Source organism: Bombus vosnesenskii, unplaced genomic scaffold, assembly GCF_011952255.1.
Source record: "Bombus vosnesenskii isolate JDL3184/JDL3185 unplaced genomic scaffold, Bvos_JDL3184-5_v1.1 scf7180000015405, whole genome shotgun sequence".
Taxonomy (NCBI): Eukaryota; Metazoa; Arthropoda; class Insecta; order Hymenoptera; family Apidae; genus Bombus; species Bombus vosnesenskii.
In genome coordinates this window covers 1-25627 of record NW_022883981.1, presented here as the reverse complement: position 1 = coordinate 25627, position 25627 = coordinate 1, and the positions used below count along the sequence as shown (strand labels likewise).

The following is a 25627-nucleotide window of genomic DNA, read 5'->3' as shown; positions in this document are numbered from 1 at the left end:
TTGCCGATAGTCATTCGCCTACAATTATTTTTATCGGCGAGATTGACTGGATCGCCACAAATAAAGGAGACTGTATATTGTCTGAACCTGCAAAGAGATTCGGATCAGAACTTCTTTCTAGATTGGATGGATTAGTGTCTAATGAGAATTCTAATGTAGTTCTTCTAGCTACAACTAATTCCCTTTGGTACGTATATCACGTTATTTCAATGTTTTCTAAGTAGAAAATATCGTAATATTTCTCCAAATTCCAAATATGTTATTGTGTTGTTTGAAGTATTCCTTCATTATTATTAGTATAATAGAACGATAATATTTATTGTAAATATGTTATTAGGGGCATTGATGCAGCTTTACCCAGGCGTCTCGAAAAGCAAATATACGTATCATAACCCAATGAAGTTGCTCGACTTGGTATATTCAAATTATACCTTAGCAACCACTTATTAGAAAATACAGATATTGTAAACCACATAGTAAAATGTACTGAAAGATATTCTTGTGCAGATATAAAATTGCTTTGTAAGCAAGCGTGGCTACTAGAAATAAGCCCGATATGGGGGAGACTTGAAAAGAAAGAAACACCTGTTACCACTTTGAAATATGAATTAAAAAGTTATGAAATATTAGCAAAATTGTTAAAAAAAATGTCACCTACAGTTATGCAAATAGATAAATATGATACGTGGAACAAATAAATACGCAATCGTAAGGACAGATATTGAAAAATATAAATAAATGGATTATCGTTCGAGAAATCATTCGCATGTGTGTGCATGTGTGTGCGCGCATGTGTGTCATGTGCGTGCGTGTGTGTGCGTGTGTGTGCGTGTGTGTGCGCGCACGCGCTATAGGCTAAGTTTAAAATGTTCGGTTGTATTATATCCTTGTATTATATATGTCGGAGATGAAAGGAAAACCGGAGCCTTCCCTTTGCAATTTTGAGGAAGCCTTCTAATGCTTTAGTCTAGATTTTATCATAACTGTAATTAAGCAATTGTCATTTGTAATTGTTTGATATTTGTGAAAGCGAAAGTGGGTTCGAGGTGACAACTGGTCGCCGAACGTAGTCACGGTCACGGGATAAACGTTTTGCCTGACGAAGGTGTGGATCGGTTGTATTGTTCCCCCTAGAAATCACATAGAATTGTACTTTAGAGATGTCGATATAATGGGACACACGTTGTATTAGGAATCAATCTCCAGACAGAAACTGCCTAGTAACGACGTTTGAATCTTTCTCGATGTTTCCAAACAGTATACAACAAACTTTTGACAGAAATTGCCTGGCAACAACGATTGGAACCTTCTCGATGTTTCCAGCGAGCATATAACAAACAAATGCAATAGTATAGCGAAAAAGATTTTCATCAGATATTCATTCGTGTGATCGCCTTGGAAAGTGATACATCGAGCAATTTACCGAGTGCCTCAGCAATTGTATTTTGTGTTTAAAATTATTCTACACATAGTAAAGAGTTATCCCGTTGACCGTGGATTCGTTTGAACCCCGGAACATTGTTAATAGCGTTAATTAAATTCATTATTCGTGAAACCTATTGTTACGCCGCCTAAAACATCTGCACGCCAGCCCGCGCGACCGGACAACAACCGACCTGCGTAACGTCACTTCGACCCTCAATAAACCTAAGGACCCACCATAACTTTCACTTCCCTGTATTGTTTCGCCATCCGTTTGTCTTGAAGAATTTCTAAAGCTTAAAAATATTCTCGAAACACAGTCGGTTTAGAGAGATCCTTGGGTTTATTAGTCGCACTTAAAACACGGAGAAAGCGGGTATGTACCCATTAGGAAAATCCGAATAGCCCTGTAATAAAACAAGTTAGGTTTTTCTCACGCACACAGTCATCTATTCACCACGATGGTAGGAGACTCCCTACTCATCCCTTCGAGCAGTAGTGCAGGTCATGACCAATCGACACCGCGGTTCGTTACCCTCACTTTTCCTAACGAAAGTGGGACCAACGAATCCGCGTTCTTTAGGCACAGGGGCACACCCACACCGAACTTTTCTTCCGTATTAAAAAACAGAGCGACAGACAGTCTAAAAACTAACGCCTAACGCGGCAGTCTACACATAGCGCGAGAGTCGCATACTTCACGCATATCTTTTGTCGGTTCTCGGTGTTGTCGAACATACATCTTCTCTCCTAAAAATATCATAGTGCTAAGTCCATTAATACATTAATTTCCATTATAAGAGCCCTGCTCTAGCGTACATATCTACCGCATCTTCGTGCGACAAGTTGTTAACTATTTATTTCTCTACGTCAGTGTAATCTAAGTGTTGGAAATATATAATTTATAATTCTGTGAATCACAGTGTTATACAAACTCAATCACCCCTTATTATCTCAACGGAAATCAGGGGATCGATCAATTCGTGGTGTCGATTGTTATAATCGTAACGGGGATTTACGACCCCCGTTGACGTCTCTCCTCGCGATTACGTCTCCCCGCAATTGGTCGAAATTTACACCTATCAATCGTTAATCTCATTATACGTTAAATTCATTATTCGTAAGACATATTATTCGGTCCTCTTATTGTTCGTTAAACTTATTAATCTTTAATCTAATTATTAGTTAAACTTATCGTTTGTTAATCTTATTATTTATTAAACTCATTATTCATAATATTTTGTAAAATCTTTTTTATTCGGGTAAGTATATTCTGTTTCGTAAAACAATGGCTAATTATTCGTTCCTCTTATTGTTCGTTAAACTTATTAATCTTTAATCTAATTATTAGTTAAACTTATCGTTTGTTAATCTTATTATTTATTAAACTCATTATTCATAATATTTTGTAAAATCTTGTTTATTCGTGTAAATATATTCTCTGTTTCGTAAAACAATGGCTAATTCAAACGAAGGATCATTACGCGCCTTAAATCCTAATGATAACCCGACATATATATGTGAGTGTATTTTATCAAAAATATGTTTTTTATGTTTTCTTATCTTAGTAATTATTTTTAAAAAAGTCTTAAAGTCTTATATAAATAAAGCGGTTCTTTATTTCAAATAATTGAAGTAAATAAATACAATGAGTTTTATATTTTATTATATCTTATATTATTGTTATATTGTTATTGAAAAAATTGATATAATCAACAGTTCTTCCTGTTCTCTTGATTGTTTCTTGCTTGTTTCAAACCATGATAATAACCTACAAAAGAAATAACATAGTCCATTGAAAATTTAATATACAATAAAATACTTATATGAAATAATTACCTGTGTAATATACCATGTAACCATTAATATACCATGACATCAACATACTTGAAAGTGCGTCTGTATCATTATCTGGTAATCTAGTACATTTTATTAAAATTTCGTATTTTTTTTCCAAATAAAATGTTAAACTTATTCCAAATTACTTATTAATATTAGAAGTATTCAGCATTCCATTAGAATTTTTAAATTGTACTTACTTGGCCATTAATTGTGGTGGTAAAGGAGGTGCAGGTGGCATTATATCAGTCATCGAATTGAAAGATGGTCCCGGTATGAAGTGATGTTTATACGCATTTGCTTCTTCAGAGTCACAATCCATTTTTTCTACATTATATTTTTTCGAATTTACATTTGTAGAAAAATTAGTCTCACAAGTCTCATCGCTCTCTTCATTGAATTTCTCTTCCAAAGCTTTCTTTTGTTGTGCTATTTGACTTTGCAAACCTTCTGATTCTAAAAGAGAACTCAACTCGACTTTCTGTGTATTACCATAGCCTAAACACAGAGTAAAAGAAATTTTTGTCATTTAATAGAATGACTGAGTGCCATTCAGTTACTGTCCTTGCAGGCAATGTATTAAAATTTCCCGTGCATAAATGTATATGTATAAATGTTTGCCTTGATATATGTGGTAATAATCACTCGTCTAATGAGGAGAATTATATTCCAAGCAGCTAATAATGAACAATAAGTAACATGCATGTTTATGGTTCATGACCCTATATCCCACGGGTCTCCCCATAGACATTGACAGGTACTCCTGCCCAGTTAAGGACCTGCTGAATGACACTGTGATAGACTATGCGAAAGCCTTTACTTCATATATATGTAATATCGAGATATAATATGTTTACAAAGGAATGGACAATAGAGATGTTAATCAGACAGAAAAAGACGATTGTTGATTAACCTGAACTACTCATACCAACGTACAGAAAACAGCGCAATCCACACTCTCTCGGCAACGCCACTCGCAACCTCCGTCACCGCTCAACTCGCACTCGGCTCCTCGACTCGCACTCTGCTCCTCGACTGACCCTCTCTGGCCGTTGTCCCATTCTATTGCCTTTTTCCTAGGCCCACTGCACACGTGTTCTGCAGACGCTCGTAGCTAGGGTCACGTAGGTCTTTTCCACGAAACTATGCACTTGAAAAGACCGATGACACATTGATGGGCCCGACGGCGCCTCGGCTCTCGCGACATTGTTCATAGTTCGCCTGATATTTCTAAGTGTACATTACACATAGTGAAATTTACATATTTTCACTTGGTTACCCTGCCCAATTCGAATATAATTCAGAACGTATGTGCTATATTTATATATTCTGCATTTGTTTTGTATATTATGTACATTGATCTGATCTTTGTAAACGCGAGTTTTACGATATTAATGAGAAATTTGCCAATTTAATGGAAGTTGTTAATTTTTTCTGGCACGTTTCACGTTAGCAGACATGTTTCTTAAGTTACAGTCGAAAAGTGTTTTTATGTAAAAGAATAGGAATGATCAAGTTATTTTAAGATGAGAAGATATTTCATGTCTTCTATTTAAATATAGCGTTAAATTTTAATTCCGTCAATTCGTATATACTCATACATCGAATTTCCTTTTCTCATGTCATTTCTTTTCTTTCATTTCACATTTAATTACAAAGATAAAGTGTAAGTACGTTCCTCATAAAATTAATATCAACTGTCGCAAAATATACAAAAGTAAACTAAGAAGAGGGGTACATATTATTACACAAACTGTCGTTCATATTGCATATGTACATATTGTTTATTCGACCAATCGCGGGGAGACGTAGTCGCTAGAAGAGACGTCAACGGGGGTCGTAAATCCCCGTTACGATTATAACAATCGACACTACGAATTGATCGATACCCTGATTTCCGTTGAGATAATAGGGGTGATTGAGGTTGTATAACACTGTGATTCACAGAATTATAAATTATATATTTCCAACACTTAGGTTACACTGATGAGCATAGATAGATAGATAATCACTTATCGCACGAAGATAAGATATATATGTACGTTAGAGCAGGGCTCTTATAATTAGATTTAGTGTATTAGTGGACGTAGCACTATAAGATATTTAGGAGAGGAAATGTATGCTCGACAATACCGAGACCGACTTTCGCGTTATGCTTAGACTGCCCCGATGGGCATTAGCGGTATACTTAGTAGTTGACTTTTTCAACGATGTAGAAGAAGTGAAGTTAAGTGACGATGCTGTGTCGGAGGAAAGCTAAGGATGGGTGTGTCTAGCGCACGGGACCATCGGATTTGTTGGTGCCGATGTTAGTTAAGAGAGTGAGGGAAATAGGCTTAATGTTAATTGGTTAAACGAAGGGTCTTATCCGCCCTCGAGGGAAAGTGGTTAGTGGGAGGAAAGTTGCAGCGTACGTGAGAAAAACTAACTTTCCCTTGTCCCTCCGTGGTAGACATAGTCTTTAGAAATTCTTCGGAAACAGATGTTTGTTTGGTTTGAAGGACCTTAGCAGGCAAGTGACTCGGGTTTATGACGGGTGCTTAAGGCTATTGAGGGTACGCCGTACGGAAGAGCGGACATCTGATGTCCGTCTGGCCCGCGGTGTGTGACCTGGGCCAGGCAGAGAGTCGCCCGGCGTAACACATATGCAGTATAAAAACAATACTTTTTAGTTTTTAATCTCTTGTTTAAATATTCCTAATATCTAAATTTGTATCGGTCATTGATTCGATATAACTGCGTTTATTGGAAGTAATTAAGCTATAGCCTGCGCACAAGAGAAGAAGGAACAAACACGTATAGTATACACGCTTAAATAACAAAATTAAGTCAGTTTACGTTCAATGTGAACTTGATCAAAGTTCCAGTCTCGAATTATAGAGTTTCTTACTATCAGTTTACAAAATTCGATATTACGATTATGTACCGTATTTGAAAAACATAAAATGCTTTGTTCAATTTTAAATAAAACTAATATTTACCAAAGCGAATACGAAAAAAATGTTATCATCAAACTCAATTTTCAATTATCAAACTTAATCCAGCACAAATACAAATGTTATTCGTGCTTTTTTACTTTTACTACTTTTCAACTCTCTATAGTTCGAGATTTGAGTTCCGATAACTTTCTTTCTACTGCGCATGCGCAACAGGAAAACTTGAATTACACGTAATAGTCAAAAATTCGAAAATCTTATCCTTTCGTGGCAGCGAAAGTAACCTAGGACTAGAGGTTCCATAACATTAATAATAATAAGGCAATAATATTAATATTAATAATAATGTAATCGAGTACTACTAACAATATTAATAATAATAATAGTAGGGTAATGGCAAGATACACGCGGGTATAAATTAATCATTCCTTTCGTAATATCTACGACGTCTTCGGGATATTCTTTAGAAATTACTTTATTTCTGGTCAATATTCATTAACGAGCAACTTTTCTCTCTGTTTCTTATCACGATTTTTTCACTTCATCACAATTGTACCGTTAGAAATTATTCAAAACATTGTTAAAATGTCCATGAAATATATGCAATTGCCGTATTGAATAAGCGAGTAATGAAGTTGCTGTTTCACTGAATAAAAGTGAAATCTCCAATGCGTGTGCTCAAGTATATAAGTTAAAAAAAGATTGGTACATCAATGCCTATTATTCTTAATCAATATTCATCATTTAACAATTAGGACCGAATTTTTACAAACCAACTCTAAACCACGACCCAATCTACAAATAAAAAGATCGATGTGTAAATTAACTATCAACTATTAATCTCCAATCCTATGTGAAGATATAATGTTCGGACCAAATTTCTAAACTAACGTGGACAATTCATGCGGACTATTGGTGGTTGCTGCGCTACCTAGATCCAATGTGGCAGCCGGAAGACCAGAACTGACGCTGCCGGTTGCTTCCCGTGGCAAATGCTGCGATCTATTTAGCTTATTTCCAGGACTCGGTGGCGATCTATCTGCTGGTGTATCCGGTGGCGTAACCACGTTTCTGTGTCCGCGCACGTTCAGATGATTGTGCGTCGCCGCGATCGGAGCTGGCGATGAGAGCAACAAGGGCGGTGGAGACATTGACACGTGTCGATGATGATGATGGTGATGATAGTGTTGGTACTGTGCAGCCCGGCCGTGCGTTGCGTGGCTGGTATTTAGTTGGTTCGTCACGGGCCCGACTTTCGTTGGGCAGCCAGCATGGTGGATGGTTAACGGGCCACGTAGTTGTTGTTGCTGCTGTAGCTGGTGCTGGTTCTGGTGCTGTTGCAGCTGCTGCTGACGCTGCAGCTGTACCGCCGCTTCGCACTGTTCGCGCGCTAACGCCTTCACGGCATTCGTCTTCTCCTACGAAATAAGAATGATAGGTTAGGGTGTAGTCAGGGGCCATAACAAATTAAAAAAGTTATAATATAAGAATTTACATTTTAGTTGAAATGATTCTAGTTACGAATAAGTATTAAAGATGATTCAAATCTTTTTCGTTACCGATAACCATGGTGAAAACTCTTTTGGATTACTTTCAGCCATTGTCAATCTTATTGTCAATACTACATGCTTGAAGTAGAAGGAGGTGTACAGAGAAAAAGACTTTTTCTCAGCAAATATAATTGTAAATTCGACCAATTGCGGGGAGACGTAATCGCGAGGAGAGACGTCAACGGGGGTCGTAAATCCCCGTTACGATTATAACAATCGACACCACGAATTGATCGATCCCCTGATTTCCGTTGAGATAATAAGGGGTGATTGAGTTTGTATAACACTGTGATTCACAGAATTATAAAGTATATATTTCCAATACTTAGATTACACTGACGTAGAGAAATAAATAGTTAACAACTTGTCGCACGAAGATGCGATAGATATGTACGCTAGAGCAGGGCTCTTATAATGGAAATTAATGTATCAATGGACTTAGCACTATGATATGTTTAGGAGAGAAGATGTATGTTCGACAGACAACACCGAGAACCGACAAAAGATTTGCGTGAAGTATGCGACTCTCGCGCTATGTGTAGACTGCCGCGTTAGGCGTTAGTTGGTAGACCGTCTGTCGCTCTTTTTTTTAATACGGAAGAAAAGTTCGGTGTGGGTGTGCCTAAAGAACGCGGATTCGTTGGTCCCACTTTCGTTAGGAAAAGTGAGGGTAACGAACCGCGGTGTCGATTGGTCATGACCTGCACTAGTGCTCGAAGGGATGAGTAGGGAGTCTCCTACCATCGTGGTGCGTAGATGACTGTGTGCGTGAGAAAAACCTAGCTTGTTTTATTACAGGGCTATTCGGATTTTCCTAATGGGTGCATACCCGCTTTCTCCGTGTTTTAAGTGCGACTAATAAACCCAAGGACACCTCTAAAACCGACTGTGTTTCGAGAATATTTTTAAGCTTTAGAAATTCTTCAAGACAAACGGATTGAAGACATATGGTGAAACAATGCAGGGAAGTGAAAGTTGTGGTGGGTCCTTAGGTTTATTGAGGGTCGAAGTGACGTTACGCAGGCGGTTGTTGTCCGGTCGCGCGGGCTGGCGTGCAGATGTTTTAGGCGGCGTAACAATAATCGTTACTCAATTATTTTGTTCAACAGTTTTACAAATCTCCCAAAAATAAACGAGAATACGAAAATACACTGAATATCGTGTGTATGGTTATTTATAAAATCCCCTTGAAATAGTTGCGATCGCGGATCACATAAACAAACGAACCTGTTATTCTACAGAGTATCTTTTTCGGTGAAATTATGCAAACGTAAATGTAACTTCGGTAGAACTCCTCGAGAACTTGTAAGCTTATATCACTCTGACCCAACCAGTCCACTCTAAAGTGTATAATTTATAAAGGGGGATTATATTAATACGCGGAGGATGTGGTAGGTGGTAAGTTTTGCATATGAATGTTCGTTGATATAACGAATGGTTAAATGGAGGTTTTCATGAATGTGATAAGGACTAGATCGAATGTTTTAACACTTATAACTAGAATGCGTATTTTTATACAAGTTTGTAGTTTTACGAACATAATCAAAGAAATAAAATTTTAATCGAGATTTGTTTTCTTATATACGTATATTTTAGCGCATTTTATGCATTTTGCGCCATTTGCGTACTTTTCAATTTCGCACGAACGTATAAAGATCAGCAATATAATTATAACGCTTCTTAAAAATGTGAAAAATCCTGGTTTCCTAAAAGCTTGCAATTGATTTCAGAAGAATTTTTATGAACTCTACCAGATAAATTATTGTAACTCTGAAAAACAAAATTTCACGATAATATGATTTCCGGGTAAAATACACATAAAAGATGATTTAGACGTGTTTGAACGTGTTCGTTTTCTTTTTTAATAGCGATATGTTCTTACCCTCTGCCACACGAAGACGTTATGGACCATTGCGCATCCACAAAACACGATGCCAAGGCCTATGAAAACCGACGTAACGATTGCCGGTGTGACACCAACTACCTCTCAGAGAAAAGACATCGACTCCCGACTGTCGGACGCCAACGCCGCGACGCATCTTAGTCCCCATCAGAGATAAGGCCCCAACCCCGACTTTCGGACTCCTTGGAATCCACACCAAACCCCCCAACATCCCCAAGCTAGGGTGTATATAAGCCGAGACTTCACCCAGCCCGGGGAGTTCTCGTTCTAGTTGCTGTTCTTGTACAACACCCCTTTCTCTGTTCAACGTTATTCTACTGTAAGTGCCAAAGTCATAATAAAGTTCGATAAAAGAGAATTAATAGTTGGGCTACGACTCAGCTTTCTTTTCTCTCGCAACCCAAGTATCCATTTTACGTGACACCGGCGTCGAATGAAACTGGATGAATGTATACAATATCATACCTGAAAGCATTGTTAGAGGATCATTATAACACGTATGCCATAACAAGCGGGACAAAGAATCAGCGCAAATACATATTCTCAATACATATAATTCTCGAAGCGTAAACTATATACATATGCTTTTCATTGAAATTTTCAATACTAGTCGCAAATTATTTTTCAATTAGTTTATTATTTAAGTCTTTATATATCAATTCTCGACGAATAAATTACTTAAATTACAGAGAATCTATCTTCAGACAATAGAGAATTCAATATTTTTGGTCGTCAAGTAATTTACAAATTTCTAAAACGATTACGTTCGAAGTTTTGGGCAGTATTTGAAGTTTATAACATGACATTAAAAAAAAATAAATAAATTTTATGATATAATTAAAAAAACATTGTGGTCTATCATAATTTCTATTCCGTCAAATTTATTAAAACGCAGTTTTCTTCTGAACAGAGCCAAAATGTCCATCTTGAATCGAGTTCAACAGCTTAACGATCGATCGAGCGAATGATAGCTGTGTAAACTAGCATGACACAACGTAAACTTTAGATTAGATCTCGATCCATCCACCAGCCGTATTCATGCATGACATAAATATTCTGTTTCAGCTCTTTATAAATTAATCTGTTAAAACTTCCCTAAAAGACGATCATTTTTATTTTTCTAAGAAAAATAATGACTATTCGGCGTTAAAATTAACTTTATTTCCATTGGATTTCTAAACTGATTTCATACACTCAGAGATAGTTCACAGTATCTTTAGGATTCATGCCTGAATTCAAGAAAAATTAAACGTATAACTTATGTACTAGTATCTTTCAAAAGGTTAAAGTCGACAGAATTGAAGGAATTGGTTCTTACCAGTTAGAAAGACGGGAATGCTAATGAAAAACCCTCCGACAGCACATATCCGGCTGATGGATGATTTTTGCAGGTACTTGCTACTCCTGAAACAGACAAAATTTGAAGTGAAAGTCAGTTTCACGATTCTATGATAATTGAGCGAAATATAAAGGAACCAGTTTTTTGTTTAACAGCCACGAATCTTTCAAAAATTCTACTGTAATTGATACTTCAAATATATTTAGTCAGACAAAGGATAATCATAATCGCAACGTTAATCTTAACTTTAATTCAAGGATCAAACAGTATCATTATACATATAAAAGTAAACATAAAGTCTATCCACATTATTGTTATTATTATTATTATTATATGTTATTCTATAATTGATTTTTATTTCTTTATTATCAATATTATTCTATTTTCTATAATGATTCAATTATAAATCTTATTTTTTGTCAATCATATTTCACTGAAAAGATTACTTTGAAAATAATCTAATAGTAAAAAATGAAAAATAATCTTTTTCTACCTTGTCTTCATTTTTTACAAACTCTGTCCACCGCCGTAAACCTATTAAATGCATGAAACGACAAAGCAAAGCTGCTTCACATAATTCCCCGCTCACGACCGCAAACGATACTGCTAATTTCCAGCGACCACGAACGATTTCACCGTAATTGCCGGTGTGAAATTTACCAATACGTGCTCGAATTGGTCAATAATGAACAGAGCGCTCTTGCACACACTAATCTACCAACAAATAATATTGACTCAATTGAACAACAGCGCCTAGATTAACGGACAAACCGCATGTTCCAAACAGATTTACAATCACGGCAGAAAATACATGCCGTTATAGATGTTTCCTGGTCAAGATTAATTTCCACGCGTTAAGAACATTGTAACCGGAATCTAGGAAGAACTAGCACTTCCTGGAATAATACTATTGTGTCCTCGATGAATGTCTCTCCGCAATGCCCTCGAGTGAGTTGTTTTTGTCTTTGGTCGTACGACGTCCGGGATGAGAATTCGGGGAACGGTTTTTCGCTGCTTTAATACTCGCACAACCATCCATCCATGGGACTGCATCTTTTTAGGAGGACCAGTGATTAATCTTTTCCCACTCATTTTCATCTCTAATTTCTCATGAGGCTAAGATTCCTGCATCTTTTATCATAATAATTTATTAATACTATTAATAAATTGAGACAATTTTACACGTCGTATTTTGCGTTATAAGAGGACTTGTAATTTGTAAAATTTACCTGTAAAATTCCTTTGTTTGTTTTACCGAAGCAATAGTTGGCATTTCTATACGACAATAACAATTTGTTAATACTAATAATTTGTAAGGTTATCATGTTATCATTCTTCTAATGGATAGTATATTATTGAAACTTTTTTAATATTGAAACGCGATATTTTTTTGGAGAAGAAGTGCATAGTAGTAAAGAGTTGAATTCTACGGACGTAAAAAGTGGACATAACATTTTCTGTACATGGAGTCGTCTGGCCTAAACATTTTATGATTTCCGGGCAAAATACAGACGAATCCAGCGCTGATTTTAAAGCAGCTTCATCCAAATAAGCCACAATAAGAAATTCCCACGAAACAGTTGCGTTCATCCCCTGTCGAGGTCGCCGACCTCTTTGAATGCGTTTCAAGAGCGTCGTACCAATGAAACTTCGAGTTCTAAACTAATTTCTCAGCCTTTTGCGTTAAATTTAACCTTCCGCGTTAGTGTATTTCGGACGAGTTCCTATTTTACGCTTTCGTCGACTTCACCAACGTAACATGCAGCATCCGCAAGTAAAACTGTCTCTTAAATTTGATGTGACACCAATACACGACGAGAAGAATCACAATGCCATTTTTATTCCACTTCGTTAATTTTTCGTCGTAAGGTTTAGCTGTAAATAGGATTAAAAAAGTTTAGATTAACGAGGAATTTAAAATTGATCTGTTAAATCAACAATTTCCATTAGTTGTCAATAGATTTTATAAGCTTCAGATTACTGAGAAATTATACACATTGCAAAATATTTACCATTGGTTACCCACGCTACACGTAAATTTGATCAATCTACCAATGCACTAACACTGCAATAAATTTCTATTGCAACATTTCACGCTCCTTTGCCGCACCTTAAACTCCTCGTTAGATTTATTCCACCTTAAAGTGTCACATAACTCCTACGACACCGATATCAAATCTTAAACTCCACCAAATTCCAGAGAAACTTGATTTCGTCCAAAGTAAGAGATTAAACTTAAAAAGCAATTTATTTCATCTTTAAACTATCCCAAACTTCTTAAATATAATTTATATATGTCGGAGATAAGAGGACACCGGTGCCTTCCCTCTGAAACCTCGGGAAAATCCATAAAAACATTGTAATTAAAATCTACAGTTGTAACTAAACGATTTGCAGTCATTCTAACCAATTGTATTTGTTTGAGACTTGTGACAATGAGCTTGGGCTCAAGGCGACAATTAGTCGCCGAACGTGGCCGCGGTCAACGGGACGAACTCTCCATCTAACAAAGGCATTGAGTAATCCTATAGCTCTCCTTAAAAGAAAGATTTGTAGCGGCACGTGGCAGTAAACACTCCAACGGTTTCTGTCCCGTAGCTTGCGACACGCAGATCCTATTCTCCGGGCAGGATGTTTACCAGATGTCGACGCGTCTCCACAGTACGTGATTGGCTAGCCCGAGGACCGTCATAAACACTAATATCTAGTTACCTAAAATCCTTCAACAGATACACAGTCTTTGTCCCAGTTACGGGAAGACAGGAGAGACCTATTTTTCCACGAACGACGTCTCCCAATAGCAACCCTCCCTCAAGGGCAGCTAGCATCCTTTTCTAACTACCGGTATGGAGATTGGCCAATTAGCAGCAACGTCAATTTCCCTTACTTTCCGAACGTAGGATGTCCCCGACGAATCCGATGATCTCGTGTCCTTAGACACACCCCGTCATAGTTTTCCTCTGGGGTATCAGCGGGACGGAAAGTCATTCTCTCTTGCGGTCTCATCGACAAAAAAAAGAGATTAACGCCAGCGACTATTAACACAGAATTCGACTTAGATCTTTGCGAGTGCGTACGGCTACCGTCCCGTTGTCCGCGGGTTCGTTATTGAACCTAGTATCATTGTCATTAGTTTCTCGAGTATCTAATTACCACGGTTACTTGTCCGGTTCTATGGTAATCGTATTTGCACTAGCCAATGTCTTCTCTATTGCATAACGACGACGTGTAATCCAAACGAAGATTCGCTTTACGCCCCTAACCCTAATTCTAATGTAAACCCGACATATATATATGTCGGAGATGAAAGAACACCAGAGCATTTGGAATTTTGGATAATCCCGCAACATTCTAACCTAGAATCTACTATAGCTGTAATTGAACAATTGTAGTTATTCAACCCGATTGTAATTATTCGAGAATTGTGATAATGAGCTTGGGCTCGAGGCGACAGTCAGTCGCCGAACGTAGCCGCGGTCACGGGATGAACGCTTTGCCTAACAAAGGTATGGAGTTATTCTATAGCTCTCCTTAAAAGAAATATTTGTGGCGACACGCGACAGTAAACATTCCAACGGTTTCTGTCCCGTGGCTCGCCACGTGCAGACCCTATTCTTCGAGTAAGATGATTGCCAGATGTCGATGCGTCTCCGCAGTACATGTTCGGCTAGCCCGAGGGCCCGTTATAAATCTTAAGGTTTAGTTAACTAAAGTCCTTCAAACAGACAAACAGTCTCTGTCCCAACTACGGGAAGATAGGGGAGACATATTTTTCAACGAGCGGCGTCTCCCACTAGCAACTTTCCCCCGAGGGCGGCTAGCGACTTTCCCTCGAGGGCGGCTAGCATCTTTTTCTAACCACCGATATGGAGATTGATTAATTAGCAGCAACGCCAATTTCCCTTACTTTCTGAACGAAGGCTTTTCTCGACGAATCCGATGATCTCGTATCCTTAGACACACCCCATTATAGTTTTCCTCTGTGGCATGATCGGGACGGGAAAGGCATTCTCGCTCGCGATCTCATCGATAAAAGAGTAACGTCTTCGCGATCAGTGGTTATTTCACGTTTTAACCAGACTTAGACTTTGTGAGTACGTTCTGTTGTCATCCCGTTGGCCGCGGATTCGTTATTAAGCCCGAGAGCATCGTCACTCGTGTCGCGAGTGCCGAACCGCTGTGATCAATTGTCGAGACTGTACTAATTCTATCATTGCAATAAACTACACCTGTGTGTAGCGTATCAATGGCTAATCCTCGAGAAGATTCCTTTGGCGCTCACAACCCCACTCCCAGTGCCAATCCGACATCAGAAGTGGGATCAGAACGGCTTCGAGCGCTGGAAGGGCAGATCGCTGTCATGAACAACCTAATTCATACGCTAATGCAAAGGCCAAATACGGGAACCACCAAATTACCACATTTTAACCCAGAAGTCGCAGGCGCCGACCCATCCGCGTGGTGCGCGGCTGTTAGTAGGGCCATGAAGAACAATCCCCTACGAGATGACGCGCTATACTCTGCCTTAAGTGACTCTCTACAGGGTTCTACAGCACATTGGCTGGCACGAATGACGGGAGACGGAGAGGTTAGTTGGTCTACCGTTAAGGAACGATTCCTTATACATTTCGGTGGCCGAGAGACGACGTCCTCATCGTTAATCAAGGTATCCAGGGAACCGCGGGGAGTGGGCGAATCCACTGGGGCGTTTGCCGGCCGTGTCCGTTCCCTCCTGCAGACGCGGTGGCAACATTCTACGCTAGACGAAATACTTCACGCTGTCACTCTCTACATATTAATTCCACACGACCAACGTCTTAAACTATTGGCCCTCACGAGCGATATCAGAACGGAGGACCAATTTCTGAGCGAAATGCGACCCTTTTGTTACGAAGAAGAGTCGACATTTTCGCCGAGAGATGCACCGGCGGAACCCGAAGCTAAGCGACGCAAGTTATCGGGCCACCAGACGAGGTGTCATTACTGTGGTACTCTCGGACACAGAATAAAGGACTGCCGCAAGAGGATGCAGAACGAACAGCAGAGGGATGCACGACGCCAGGAAGGAAGCCGACTGGCCGCACCGTCCAAGGCGGTTTGCTACAGGTGTCATGCGGAAGGCCATATCGCACCTAACTGCTCGGCACGACGGGACGGTAGACCAGGCCCCAAGGATGAGCGTAAAGTCAGCTTCTGCGTGGTGGAGTCCCCAGCCGGTAGTTTAAGTCATCTGGGTGAGTCGTTCCCGTTTTACTTCAATTCCGGAGCCGAGTGCTCATTAATTAGAGAATCTGTCGCTCCGAAATTCTCCGGTAGGAGAACGACAGATATAGTAGTTATGCGAGGAATAGGAAACACCTGCGTTAAGAGTACATCCCAGATCTTATCTACGGTACGCATCAACTGTTTTACATTGGAGATAACCTTTCACGTTCTAGCCGATAGTCACTTGCATTATGATATCATGATTGGCCGCGAGATCTTAAGCCAGGGTTTTGATGTAACTATTACACGAAATAGTGTCGATATTTGTAAAACGAAGACTATTAATGCCTGTAGTAAAACCTCCGAAGACGAGATCAATATCAATGCGGTTGACACTGACGTGGTTGGTAACGATAAAAGTCGGTTAATTTCTGTTCTCGAGAAATTAAAAAATTCATTCATTACGGGCTTCCCACGTACTCGCGTAAGCACGGGCCAGTTAGAAATACGGTTAATCGATCCTAATGTCACCGTGCAAAGCCGACTTAGCGAAGAAGAGCGTAGGATAGTGCGTGAGAGAATAGACGAGTTAATTAGAGCAAAAATCGTGAGGCCGAGCAACTCACCGTTCGCGAGCCCTATTTTACTTGTAAAGAAGAAAGACGGCTCAGATAGACTGTGCGTAGATTTTGGGGCATTAAATAAAAATACGGTCGCGAACCGGTATTCCCTACCCCTCATCGCGGATCAAATCGCGAGATTGCAGAAGGCGAGATACTTCATTAGCCTGGACATGGCCAGCGGATTCCACCAAATTCCCATTCATCCTAATTCGACGGAATATACGGCGTTCGTTATGCCCGACGGGCAATACGAGTACGTGACTATGCCGTTCGGATTGAAAAATGCACCATCCGTTTTCCAGAGGGCCATTCTCAACGCCTTAGGCGACCTCGCGTATTCGTTCGTTGTTGTTTACTTGGACGACGTCCTAATTATTGCCGACTCAGTAGATCAAGCCCTAGAAAGGTTGAGCACCGTATTAGATATCCTCGTGAAAGACGGATTCTCCTTTAACTTTTCAAAATGCTCCTTTTTAAAGACATTGGTACTCTACTTGGGATATGTAATTCGTAACGGAAAAGTCCGTCCAAACCCGGGTAAAATACAAGCCTTGAGTTCTTTACCTGCACCGTCGACCGTCACACAACTTAGGCAATTCATAGGTTTGGCCTCTTATTTCCGAAACTTCATTCCCAAATTTTCACAAGTAATGAAACCCCTGTATGCACTTACCTCGAATAACAAGAATATACCTTGGACGGATAGGCACGAACAGATAAGACAAAAGGTAATTTCCGTCCTGACTGACGCGCCGGTGCTAATGATATTTGACCCCAATTACCCCATAGAACTACATACGGACGCTAGCTCGGCAGGATATGGAGCCATTTTAATGCACAGGGTCGAAGGTAAAAATCGAGTAGTGGAATATTACAGCAAAAGAACTAGCCCTGCGGAGTCTAGGTATCATTCCTACGAATTGGAAACGTTAGCAGTTGTAAACGCCGTCAAGCACTTCCGTCATTACTTACACGGACGAGAATTTCTCGTTGTCACCGATTGCAACTCCCTGAAAGCATCCAGTAATAAGGTACACTTGAACGACAGGGTTTACAGATGGTGGGCTTACCTGCAAACTTTTACCTTTGACATTATGTACCGGGAAGGTAAACGAATGGCCCACGCAGATTTCTTTTCGCGAAATCCCGTAGACTTGGATCGCAGTACGTTCAGCAAAATTGTAGAGAAAGAAATTAACCTAAACGAAATCTTCGACGATTGGCTACTAGCGGAACAACGTCGCGACCCACAAATTTCTGAGATCGTCGATAAATTACAGAACAAAGAGCTCGCGGAAGACGTCGCGAATACGTATGAGTTACGGTCCGGCACCCTTCATCGTAAAATACAGAGAAAAGGTAGAACTCTCTGCATGCCCATCGTTTCGAGAGGGTTTAGGTAGTCTGTTATTAACCATGTGCACCAGTCCATTATGCACTTAGGTTGGGATAAAACGCTTGAGAAACTGTACGAGTATTACTGGTTCGAAGGAATGGCGAAGTATGTTCGCAAATTCGTAGAGAGCTGTTATGCTTGTCGAGTTTCAAAGGCAAGTTCGGGTAGAGTACAAGCCGAATTACAACCCATACCTAAGACCAGTATACCTTGGCATACGGTTCATATGGACATAACGGGCAAACTAAGCGGTAAAAACGATTCGAAGGAATACGCCATTGTGTTGGTCGACGCCTTTACTAAGTTCGTATACTTGCACTATACCCGTAAGATAGACTCCATTAACACCATTAAAGCGCCTAAGTCCGCTATATTTTTGTTCGGCACTCCCTGCCGGATAATAGCGGATAAGGGAAGATGTTTTACGGGCAAAGAATTTCGAGACTTTTGGCAAGATAAATACATTAAACTCCATTTAATTGCGACCGGAGCTAGAAGGGCCAACGGACAGGTAGAGCGTATTATGAGTACGCTAAAAAACACAACAATAGAAACCACCGGGCGGTCCTGGCAAGACGCGATCGGGGAAATACAACTGGCCTTAAATTGTACCACCAACCGCGTGACTAAGTCAAGCCCGTTGGAATTACTAATCGGAAAAACAGCGAGACCCTATGGCTTATCCCTACCCGACAATATCGGAGAAAGAGAAGTAAATATCTCCCATGTAAGACAGCAGGCGATAAAGAATATAGATGGAAGCGCCAAATACGATAAGGATAGGTTCGACGAAAACAAAGCTAAAATAGTTAGGTTCAAACTTGGTGATTTCGTATTACGTTATAACGGCATACCATATAACGTAATACGTTATAACGTCATACCATATAACGTAATACGGTATAACGTCATCCCATATAACGTAATACGTTCTAACGTCATACCATATAGCGTAATACGTTATAACGTCATAGCATATAACGTATTACGTTATAAAGTTATAGCATATAACGTATTACGTTATAACGTTATAAGATATAACGTGATACGTTATAACGACATACCATATAACGTAATACGTTATATCGTCATACCATATAACCTAATACGTTATAACGGCATACCATATAACGTAATACGTTATAACGTCATACCATATAACGTAATACGTCATAACGTCGTCCCATATAACGTAATACGTTATAACGTCATACCATATATCGTAATACGTTATAACTTCATACCATATAACCTAATACGTTATAACGGCATACCATATAACGAAATACGGTATAACGTCATCCCATATAACGAAATACGTTATAACGTCATCCCATATAACGTGTTACGTTATAACGTCATCCCATATAACGTAATACGTTATAACGTCATACCGTATAGCGTAATACGTTATAACCTCATACCATATATCGTAATGCGTTATAACGTCATACCATATAACCTAATACGTTGTAACGGCATACCATATAACGTAATATTTTCTAACGTCATACCATATAACGTAATACGTTATAACGTCATACCATATAACGAAATACGTTATAACGTCATCCCATATAACGTAATACGTTATAACGTCATACCATATAACGAAATACGTTATAACGTCATCCCATATAACGTAATACGTCATAACGTTGTCCCGAATAACGTAATACGTTATAACGTCATCCCATATAACGTATTACGTCATAACGTTGTCCCGAATAACGTAATACGTTATAGCGTCATCCCATATAACGTAATACGTCCTAACGTCATACCATATAACGTATTACGTTATAACGTTATAACATATACAGTTATACGTTAGAACGTTATACCATATAACGTAATACGTCATAACGTCGTCCCATATAACGTAATACGTTATAACGTCATACCATATATTGTAATACGTTATAACTGTATACCATATAACCTAATACGTTATAACGGCATACCGTATAACGTAATATTTTCTAACGTCATACCATATAACGTAATACGTTATAACGTCATACCATATAACGAAATACGTTATAACGTCATCCCATATAACGTAATACGTTATAACGTCATACCATATAACGAAATATGTTATAACGTCATCCCATATAACGTAATATTTTCTAACGTCATACCATATAACGTAATACGTTATAACGTCATCCCATATAGCGTAATTCGTTATAACGTTATAACGTCATCCCATATAACGTAATACGTTATAACGTCATACCATATAGCGTAATACGTTATAACGTCATAGCATATAACGAAATATTACGTTATAAAGTTATACCATATAACGTATTACGTTATAACGTTATAAGATATAACGTGATACGTTATAACGATATACTATATAACGTAATACGTATAACGTCATACCATATAACGTATTACGTTATAACGTTATAACATATACAGTTATACGTTAGAACATTATAACATATATCGTAATACGTTATATCGTTATACCATATAACGTAATACGTCATAACGTCGTCCCATATAACGTAATAAGTTATAACGTCATACCATATATCGTAATACGTTATAACTTCATACCATATAACCTAATACGCTATAACGGCATACCATATAACGTAATACGTTATAATGTCATACCATATAACGTAATACGTTATAACGTCATACCATATATCGTAATACGTTATAACTTCATACCATATAACCTAATACGTTATAACGGCATACCATTTAACGTAATACGATAAAACGTCATACCATATAACGTAATACGTCATAACGTCGTCCCGAATAACGTAATACGTTATAACGTCATACCATATATCGTAATACGTTATAACGTCATACCATATAACGTAATACGTTATAACGTTATAAGATATAACGTGATACGTTATAACGTTATACCATATAACGTAATAGGTTATAACGTCATCCCACATAACGTAATACGTCATAACGTTGTCCCGAATAACGTAATACGTTATAACGTCATCCCGTATAACGTAATACGTCCTAACGTCATACCATATAACGAAATACGTTATAACGTCATCCCATATAACGTAATACGTCATAATGTTGTACCGAATAACGTAATACGTTATAACGCAATCCCATATAACGTAATACGTCCTAACGTCATACCATATAAGGTATTACGTTATAACGTTATAACATATACAGTTATACGTTAGAATGTTATACCATATAACGTAATACGTCATAACGTCGTCCCATATAACGTAATACGTTATAACGTCATACCATATATTGTAATACGTTATAACTGTATACCATATAACCTAATACGTTATAACGGCATACCGTATAACGTAATATTTTCTAACGTCATACCATATAACGTAATACGTTATAACGTCATCGCATATAACGTAATTCGTTATAACGTTATAACGTCATCCCATATAACGTAATACGTTATAACGTCATACCATATAGCGTAATACGTTATAACGTCATAGCATATAGCATATTACGTTATAAAGTTATAGCATATAACGTATTACGTTATAACGTTATAAGATATAACGTGATACGTTATAACGATATACTATATAACGTAATACGTATAACGTCATACCATATAACGTATTACGTTATAACGTTATAACATATACAGTTATACGTTAGAACATTATAACATATATCGTAATACGTTATATCGTTATACCATATAACGTAATACGTCATAACGTCGTCCCATATAACGTAATATTTTCTAACGTCATACCATATAACGTAATACGTTATAACGTCATACCATATAACGAAATACGTTATAACGTCATCCCACATAACGTAATACGTTATAACGTCATACCATATAACGAAATACGTTATAACGTCATCCCATATAACGTAATACGTCATAACGTTGTCCCGAATAACGTAATACGTTATAGCGTCATCCCATATAACGTAATACGTCATAACGTTGTCCCGAATAACGTAATACGTTATAGCGTCATCCCATATAACGTAATACGTCCTAACGTCATACCATATAACGTATTACGTTATAACGTTATAACATATACAGTTATACGTTAGAACGTTATACCATATAACGTAATACGTCATAACGTCGTCCCATATAACGTAATACGTTATAACGTCATACCATATATTGTAATACGTTATAACTGTATACCATATAACCTAATACGTTATAACGGCATACCGTATAACGTAATATTTTCTAACGTCATACCATATAACGTAATACGTTATAACGTCATACCATATAACGAAATACGTTATAACGTCATCCCATATAACGTAATACGTTATAACGTCATACCATATAACGAAATATGTTATAACGTCATCCCATATAACGTAATATTTTCTAACGTCATACCATATAACGTAATACGTTATAACGTCATCCCATATAGCGTAATTCGTTATAACGTTATAACGTCATCCCATATAACGTAATACGTTATAACGTCATACCATATAGCGTAATACGTTATAACGTCATAGCATATAACGAAATATTACGTTATAAAGTTATACCATATAACGTATTACGTTATAACGTTATAAGATATAACGTATTACGTTATAACGTTATAAGATATAACGTGATACGTTATAACGATATACTATATAACGTAATACGTATAACGTCATACCATATAACGTATTACGTTATAACGTTATAACATATACAGTTATACGTTAGAACATTATAACATATATCGTAATACGTTATATCGTTATACCATATAACGTAATACGTCATAACGTCGTCCCATATAACGTAATACGTTATAACGTCATACCATATATCGTAATACGTTATAACTTCATACCATATAACCTAATACGCTATAACGGCATACCATATAACGTAATACGTTATAACGTCATTCCATATAACGTAATACGTTATAACGTCATCCCATATAACGTAATACGTTCTAACGTCATACCATAAGTAATAAATAAATAAAAATAAATAAATAAATAAATAATTTAAATAATAAATAATAAATAATAAATAAATAAAACGAATAAAACAATTACTAGTTAATCAATTGAAAGTTATAAATAAAGAAGTAAAATAAACTAAGAGAATAAATAAAATAACAAAATATTATAATATTATAGCGGTGCTTATATCCAACCGTTACATACACCAACCTACTAATCACCACGTAACTCCTACAGCCCCCTCATTATTCGGCACCCTATTAGTTATTTATTTATTCCAAAGAACCTTGTTCGGCTCGTGTCACAATAAATAAATGGCCAAATAAATATTATAAGTATAAGAACCCTGGCCGGCCCGACTTTATTCCTTAAAAATAGGGACTTACATCGTGTCGACTCACACGACATGCTCACGTTATTGTTTATTTATTTGCAGTTATCCACTATCGCGTATGTATATAAGCGACTAATTACCGTGACGCGTGGATCTGCCATTATAGTCGATGGGGTCTTGTCTAGATGTTTATTTGACTTTATCCGAGGTCGCTAATAACGGATAAATTCAAATTAACGATTACTAACCGTACTTTTTGTTTCTTGCACACTTCCTATTACATCCTCCACTTACTTATTCTTGTTCAGTGAGGATATTATCACCCCATTACGCACAAACGTCTTGTTGCTCACCTACTCAATCATCATACATGCCAACTCTATTTCCATTTCCACACACTCACTCTCCCCCGCATCACCCAACTCTATTTCACTCCCATGCATTCTCCTGCCACCTCAGTCCACTCATACCTCTCATTTCATTTCACTACTTCCTTACAATTATTATTACACTACACTTCCCGCCTCATTGACCCATTACACCCTATAACAATCACACCCATCTCAAACGCTCCTACGTCCTCGTACATATACTCGGCTAGCGGGAGCAACCCGTCAACACATCCGCTCTCCATCGCGTCCTAAACCGAAGACTTCGTTGTGAGGTCCTAGGTGCCTTGGGAGCAACTGGTCTCTTCGCATCCTTCTTTCTCTTGTGTTGGACTTCAAGGCGATTGGTGGCATTGCCCGCAACCGTGGTTGCCTTTCTCTGCCTTGTTTTCAGACTATGACGCCATTCCTGTAGGCGTTCTTCCAGGATCCTCATTAGTGAAGGCCCGAGCTCTTTGAATTTCCTCTCGAAACAGGGGAACGACTATTTCGTTTAGGATAACAGAGGTGGTTTAATGAATGTAACACTGTATTAACAGGTTAACATAGAACAATATATTTTACAATAATCTGATGAAGATGTTACAGAAATTTGACTCGACTTTGATCTTTAGATAAATTCGTTTGCTATTGGTCTGATATGTTCGGTGTGTCACGTTCGACTCGTCAGAAGGTACTGCCCGCCCTTCGATTATTTTGGTATTTTCTGGAAGGCGACCCCCACTACGTTCGGATCACGTCACATTCTTTTACGCGAGGTAAAATAACGGCCACGAGTCGACGTTTCTGGAGGGCGCCTTGCTTAGTGAACCATGCGCTTGCCACTACAATGTTCGTTTGCCGGGCAGCCGCGACGATCCGTCTGCGACGTTGTAGGACCGCGAGCGACGGTTAGAAAACACAGTCTGTGGCAAGCCTCGTGGCGTAACAGTAGGAGAGGGCAAGGAATGGCTTCAGGTGTATAAAGATCTCATGGTGGCGAAGGATGTTCTTAAGGAAAGCTCGGGCATTCGTAGAACAAGAGCTGGGGACATCTTGATAGAAATGAGGGCTGGCAGCGAGGTGAAAGTAGCTGCCAATAAGATAAACGAACTTATTGGCGACAAGGTGCGAGCGACGCCTTTACAAGACAAGGTACATGAGCGAGTATCGTGCATTCTCCTAACGGACACACCCGGCCTTTCCTGATTGCTCTTTCCGCAAGACCTCGATCTCCTTCTCTAGTACCTCCACCCGCATCTTCGCTATCCTGGCAGCTCCAGTGCCATAGGCGGGCCCCGTTAGAGTTATTAATCTGGAGCAATGAATCTAAACAGAATTTAAAGAGCTACGTGAGGCAAGCTATAGAAAAACATGGATTTAACAGAATTAAACAGAATTCGCTATTAAAGCAACAAGTGCAAGAAATATCAGCCATGCTACAACTTATCAGCAGCGCACTAATGCAAAAATAAATCAACGGATATATTAAAGATAAGAGCATGGGACGCTAATGGGCTACAAAAGAGAATACATGAAATAAAAACATTTTGTATAATACATTATACAACAAATAGAGTTACATAAAAATATCACACTATACTGTATGCTCATCAGGAAGAGCACATGGAGGTTCAGCAATAATAATTAAGAATAACATTAAACACTACCTCCATAGCCAAATTAATCAGGGTCACGTATAAGTTACAACCGTCTCAGTACAAACAAATACAAATTCTTTCCAAATTTG

At 38.3% G+C, this 25627-nt stretch overlaps 3 protein-coding genes across 3 annotated transcripts; 1 reads left to right on the top strand and 2 right to left on the bottom strand.

Moving 5' to 3' along the window:
• Positions 1–3058: 3058 nt before the first annotated feature.
• On the bottom strand, positions 3059–3805 carry LOC117241202 (survival of motor neuron protein-like). Its single transcript, XM_033507172.1, has 3 exons — positions 3462–3805; positions 3262–3341; positions 3059–3193 (listed from the first exon to the last, which is right to left on the bottom strand). Exons 1-3 carry the CDS (start codon positions 3788–3790, stop codon positions 3135–3137), a joined length of 468 nt encoding a protein of 155 aa, XP_033363063.1. The 5' UTR covers positions 3791–3805; the 3' UTR covers positions 3059–3134.
• A 2780-nt stretch (positions 3806–6585) lies between these two features.
• Positions 6586–9863, bottom strand: LOC117241204 (dual specificity tyrosine-phosphorylation-regulated kinase 1A-like). Its single transcript, XM_033507175.1, has 2 exons — positions 9630–9863; positions 6586–7615 (listed from the first exon to the last, which is right to left on the bottom strand). The coding sequence occupies exons 1-2, from the start codon at positions 9657–9659 to the stop codon at positions 7079–7081; spliced, it is 567 nt and encodes a 188-aa protein (XP_033363066.1). The 5' UTR covers positions 9660–9863; the 3' UTR covers positions 6586–7078.
• Positions 9864–15235: 5372 nt separating this feature from the next.
• Positions 15236–25352, top strand: LOC117241205. Its single transcript, XM_033507176.1, has 5 exons — positions 15236–16963; positions 17120–17924; positions 18339–18539; positions 24830–25032; positions 25215–25352. The coding sequence occupies exons 1-5, from the start codon at positions 15236–15238 to the stop codon at positions 25350–25352; spliced, it is 3075 nt and encodes a 1024-aa protein (XP_033363067.1).
• Positions 25353–25627: the final 275 nt, after the last annotated feature.